The 5794-nt window shown below is 54.7% G+C and overlaps 1 protein-coding gene across 1 annotated transcript; it reads right to left on the reverse strand.

Moving 5' to 3' along the window:
* Window positions 1-2067: 2067 nt before the first annotated feature.
* On the reverse strand, window positions 2068-4523 carry LOC117086048 (protocadherin-16-like). The gene has a single exon (XM_033215534.1). The coding sequence runs from the start codon at window positions 4210-4212 to the stop codon at window positions 2095-2097; it is 2118 nt and encodes a 705-aa protein (XP_033071425.1). The 5' UTR covers window positions 4213-4523; the 3' UTR covers window positions 2068-2094.
* Between the last annotated feature and the right edge of the window lie 1271 nt (window positions 4524-5794).

The raw sequence follows: 5794 nt of genomic DNA on the forward strand, positions 1-5794 counted from the left end.
CAGTCATAATGAATCCACCCTGCTTATTTTCCTTCCGATGGAGCCAAGTTGTACTATTCATACCAAGATCTTCAGGGAGTTCCAGGTGGAAGGAATCTTAGAAGTCATCTAGTCCAACCTGGCACCTATTATGACTTTCATTTTTAGAAATCCATGGAAGAAACTATCAGTGGGCATGGGCATACCCGGCTCCTCTACATTTCTCCGCCTCCTGTGCAGTACATCTGAGGCTGCATGGCTGAGCCCTGGCTAATGTGACATTGGTGGAAGTCGTGTCACTCCCAGGCCTGGCTCTCTCACACGGAGGAGAAACAGCCAAGTTGCATCACATCAGACTCTGCTTGGGAGAGAAATATACTTTGATAATGTTAGTCACTAATATTTATGGATTTGTCTGTTTTGTCAGCAAGCATTAATTCATATCAAGCCACTTTTTAATAATCTAGCAACTCAGAGCTGTCAATCACTGTAAAGAAAGGGATGGAGATTATTATCACCCACATACCCAAAAGATTAAAATGGTGGAAGCAGTCATGAAACCCATTCTTACTTTGCAGTAGCACCTCACTTATCTAAAGGTTATTATTTGAGATGTAACTTACAAAGCTAAAACCTGAACTCCCTAACTGAGAACCAGAAAGTAAGCAGCAAACATCTTAAAACTCAGGGTGAGAGCAAAATAAAGCTTTAGAGTTTCATTCCCTGGTAAGCTCTTCAGGCTAGATTTATTTACTCAAGTTATTTCAGAGTAAATAAATCAATCTTGGAAATTTGATTATCTCCCATCAAATAAGAAATAGGAAATTGGCCAGGCACGGTGGCTTATGCCTGTAATTCCAGCACTTTGGGAGGCTGAGGTGGTAGTACAACTTGAGCCTGGGAGTTCGAGACCAGCCTGGGGAACACGACTAGACCTCATCCCTACAAATTATTTAAAAATTAGCCAGCCATGTTGGTGCATGCCTGTGCTTGCAGCTACTTGGGAGACTGAGGTGGGAGAATCAATTTACCCTGTGAGGTCCAGGCTGCAGTGAGCCATGATTGTGCCACTGTACTCCATTTTGGGCCACAAAGCGAGAGCTTGTCTCAAAAAAATAAAATAAAAAAGAAACAAATAGGAAATTGGAAGCCAAAAAAAAGGAATGGCCTGGAAGGGGGCAAAACATGCCATTCTGATAGTGAAGGAGAGATCAGGAAAACTGTAAAAGGCAACACACCCAAATCAAAAAGCAGTGTATGGTGCTCCATTTTATAAAGGATAATTGAGCCCCACTGCCCTTCAGAGTCCTGAAAGCATCATGGAAGGTGCTCAGCTCACACCTGATGTAAACTAATAAAGATGACTTCAGTCTTCCTCCAACCTTTGTAAGCTTCGAAGGAAGGTAGGAAAATGTGTAAGAAGTCTCTGGAAATGGTAACTCAAAACAGTGTCTGTGTATACAGACATACACTTGGTCATTTGAAAAATTCACTTATGAGAGCTACCTTATTCCCTAGGTTGCCTCATAAAGCTGTTAAATTACATATATATGAGACATTGCTGGGTGTGGTGGCTCACCCCTGTAATCCCAGCACTTTGGGAGGCTGAGGAGGGTGGATCACCTGAGGTCAGGGGTTGGAGACCAACCTGGCAAACATGGTGAAACCCCATCTCTACTAACAAAAATACAAAAATTAGCCAGGCATGGTGGCAGGCAGGAGAATTGCTTGAGCCTGGGAAAAGGAGGTTGCAGTGAGCCGAGATTGAATCACCGCACTCCAGCCTGGGCAACAGAGTGGGACTCTGCCTGAAAAAAAAAAAAAATATATATATATATGATATAATGTGAGACATTGTCAATTGGAAGAGGTCTGATTTAGAATGGGTGGTTCCTCGTCAATCTATTTAGGTGCACACATCCAGCATGAAAGAAATCAGGCTTCAATAAGATAAATCAAGATCTAAAAGTCAAGTTAAGTTGAAAGGACCTTAGAGATCATGCAGCCAAGACCCTGGCAAAAAAAGTTAGGTGACTAGAGGGCATCATTCATCTCACTATAGAGACGGAACTACAGCCAGTCTTGTATTTGAGAGCCGGAATATTTTCCTCCAGGTCACAATTTCCTAGGCCAACTCACAACCCTCTCCATGCCTTCCCAAGCCTTCAGATTGGCCCACAGGCCTGATGAACTCACCTGCAGAAAGCAGTGTCCAACCGGGGCATGCTCTGCAATGGTGGCATTGTATACCTGCCTCCAGAAGATGGGTTCATTGTCATTCACATCATCCACGGTGATGCTCACCAGGCAGGTGGCAGAGAGCGGGGGCTCTCCGAGGTCCTGGGCCACCACTCTCAGCTCCACCGACTCCTGGACCTCTCGGTCTAGAGTCCGGATAGTGCTGATCACACCGCTTTCGGGATCAATGGCGAAAGATGGTCCACACTCTGCGCTGGGCAGAGCCTCTGGATTGCAGGGAGCCGAGAACTGGACTAGCGTGTAGCGCAGCCAGGCGTGCTCAGTGCCTGCCTCATCAGCATCGGAGGCGCTGACCCACATGACTACAGTGCCGGGGGCCGCGGCCTCGGACACTGAGGCCTTGTAATGCTGTTGGCTGAAGAGAGGTGGTTGGTCATTGAGGTCAGCGACCCGGAGCAGCAGCGTTTCCTCCGTGCTCAGCGGCGGGGACCCCGCGTCCGTGGCCACCAGTAGTAACTCATACAGATCGCGGCTCTCTCTGTCCAGGGGCCCCTCGACGCAAAGGAAAAATACCCCTGGGGGGCCGCCGGGCCGCAACGCGAAGGTTCCCTCTCCGCCTTCCAAGGACAGCGAGATACTCTGGTCTCCAAGACCCACACTAAGCTCCCCTGTGGCCTCATCTTCTTTCTCCCAGTCACCGTCCGCATCAGATACCGAGACGCGAGCCACGTAGTCGCCCGGTCGGGCGCCTTCGGAGACACAGGCGAGGCCTCCCTCTGTGAGAAAGAGCACGTGAATTGCTGGCCGGTTGTCATTCACGTCCAGCACGGCGATAGACACGCGCACTGTGGCAACCTCAGGCTCGGCACCTCCATCGCGGGCCTCCACCACCAGCTGGTGCCAGGCCTGAGCCTCGCGGTCCAGAGGTCTCCGCAATCGCACCACGCCACTCAGCTCCTCCACGGCGAAGTAGGCCGCGTCGCCCAGTGCCCCGCCCCCGCTACCCGCCCCGGGCACTTGCCGGGCGCGGACGCTGTAACGCACGAAGCCATTGGGCCCCAGGTCGCGGTCGGTGGCGCGCACGCGGCAGACCTCAGCGCCCGGCTGGGCGTCCTCGCGCACCGCTGCGCGGTACTCGTCCTGCTCAAAGACCGGTGGGTTGTCGTTCTCATCCAGCACCCGCAGCTCCACGCTCAGGCGGCCGGTGCGCCGCGGGCGGCCGCCGTCCCATGCCTCGATCTGCAGCCAGTGCGCCGCAGCCTCCTCTCGGTCCAAGCGCCGCAGCAGCACCAGGTCTAGAGGCTCCAGGGGCGACGAGGAGCCCGGCAAAAGCGGTGACGGTAGTGGCCCCGGAGTCCTGTAGCGCAACTCGAAGAACGGGCCTGCGGGGTCCTTGGGCGGGTCGGACGGTTGCACCAGGGTGTAGCCCTGAGTGCTGAACAGTCCGGCGTCGGGGTCATGGGCACCTGGCAGGCGGAAGGCGGTCCCTGGCGGGCTGAGCTCGGAGACGTCGAGTTGCAGGGAGTCGAACGGAAAGCAGGGCGAGTGGTCATTCACGTCGTTGACGTGAATCTCCACCTGCACCACAGCGCCCAGCAGCGTGGCGGCCACGAAGCTGTAGTGGTCCCGCCGCTCGCGGTCCAGGCGCCGCGCAGTGCGGATGATTCCGGTGTCCGGGTGCACGTGGAAGTCGTCCAGCAGCGGGGAGTCATCCGAGTCCTCCGACAGAAAGAAGCCGCTCCCCTCCTGCTGCTGCGCGGCTGGCAGCCCGGCGCGGATGTCACCGACCAGCGTGTCAGGGGGTAGCCCCTCATCTACAGAAAGGGTGAGGTTGAACAACTGGGCAGATGAGCCCGAGGCCGCCCACAGCCACACGTGCACCAAGAGCCAGAGCAGGGAGCGCTGTGTCCTGGCGCTGCTGCTGCCTGACCACCCATGGGGTGTATCTCCCCTCCCGGGGAACAGAAGGCGCTTCCCGACGGGAGCCCCCCGCTGCTGACGCCCTTCGCCCATCTTCTGCCCACAAGGGCTCATTTCTCCGCCAGCTCCTTGGGAAGGCTCTCGGGTAACTGCCAGCTTGTGGCGGGATCGCAGAAAAATCCAGGAGCCTCTTCAGTGTCTGAGCCAGAGAAGAAAAGACTTTGTTTGGCAAACAAACCGACGGACCCAGGAATTCCCGAGGTTACATCTGCAACTGGTGAAAGCGTCCTCTGCCTGCAGCTCACGCAGACAGGGAAGCTCTAGCTGCCTCTGCCGCGGCAGCCACCTCTTCTGCCCCTGGATTTCCTTAAACGAGTCTCATCTCTTTTTCTCTCTCCTTTTATTCCTTTTACATCTGTTCCTTGTTCTACTCGGCTGGTTGTTCCCCCCTGGTAAAGTCAGGTGCATTACTTCTTTTGCCAAAAAGGAGGAGACTATTTGAAGCGCGCACACGCAAGGAGAGGATGGGGATCGGGCCGGAGTAGGGGGTGGAGTAAGAGCGGGGAGGCTGGGAGTTAGGGCGCTGGGGAGTAGGGAGGGAGAGAGAGGGGAAAGGAGGGCTGCGGCCCTGTCCGCTGCTCCGGGGGCGGGGCGGCCGTTCCCCGCGGCGTCTCCGGGCGCGCGACTCCTGCTCCGACCCAGCCTCCACCGCCTCCCTTCCCCTCCCCGCCGTGTGACGCGGCGCACAGGAGGGCGAACTCCAACCTGCGAGCCGCGCTCTGCAGCAGGGCGGAAGAGGAGCAAATGCAAAAGCACTGGGAGACTTGCTCCGCGGGGAGGGTGGGGGACGTGCAGGCGGGGCGTCTGCTTGGGTTTAGCTTGCCAAGTGATGATGGGTGCGGGGAGGTTAGGGGAGCGGCCTCTCCGCGGCCTCCGCCTCAACTCCCTAGACCGTCCCTCAGCAGGCCTGACGCTTGGCTCGCGCTGAGCCGAGAAGGTAGGGGTTATCGTCACTTTGGGGTGCCAAACTTGTGTTCTCCATTTGGCGAGAGGGACTCCTGTCTGCAGCGGAAGGACAGATGGAGTCAAAGGCCGATGCACAGCTGGGGCCAGGATGGCTGCAAAGGGGAGAAGGCGGAACTTGGAAAAACCTTCCAGAAAACCCGAGAAATCTGTGGCACACATGGTGCAAACCACACTTTATTATGCCGCGCTACTACTCAGCGACGTGTGAGCCTCTTGTCACTCCCCTCTGCCACCAGGAATGACGACAATATATCCGCCCTGAGAACGCTTTTTCTACATTCAGCGCCATCATAACACTTCCAGGATGTTGGACGATGCTGATTGATGAGCAGAAAGCCCCGGTGGCTGGCACCCCGCAAGCCCTCAGCGCTCCACCACCACCCCTAGGCAAGGAAGTTTGCAAGCGGGACCACTCTATAGATACCACTTTCAAAACTCGCTTCTGTCTGAGCCGAACGCAAATGCCAATAAATGGCCATAGTCGCAGATTTCCCTTCAATTAACCATAATAATTGGTAGAAACCGATCAATGGCCTCTAATAAAGCATGCGTGAGAAAAGACTCTCTGGACTCAAGAATGACTGGCCATATTCAGCGAATGCTTTCTGCAATTTTGCATTTGAGCCAGATAGAAGAATTAATTTCCTAGATACTGTTTCTCTCTCCTTTA

This window comes from Trachypithecus francoisi, unplaced genomic scaffold (assembly GCF_009764315.1).
Source record: "Trachypithecus francoisi isolate TF-2019V2 unplaced genomic scaffold, Tfra_2.0 Lachesis_group1, whole genome shotgun sequence".
NCBI lineage: Eukaryota > Metazoa > Chordata > Mammalia > Primates > Cercopithecidae > Trachypithecus > Trachypithecus francoisi.

What these genes read in the sequence shown, in the direction of transcription:
- LOC117086048 (XM_033215534.1), bottom strand. Translation starts at nt 4,212, where the DNA reads ATGAGCCCTTGTGGGCAGAAGATGGGCGAAGGGCGTCAGCAGCGGGGG.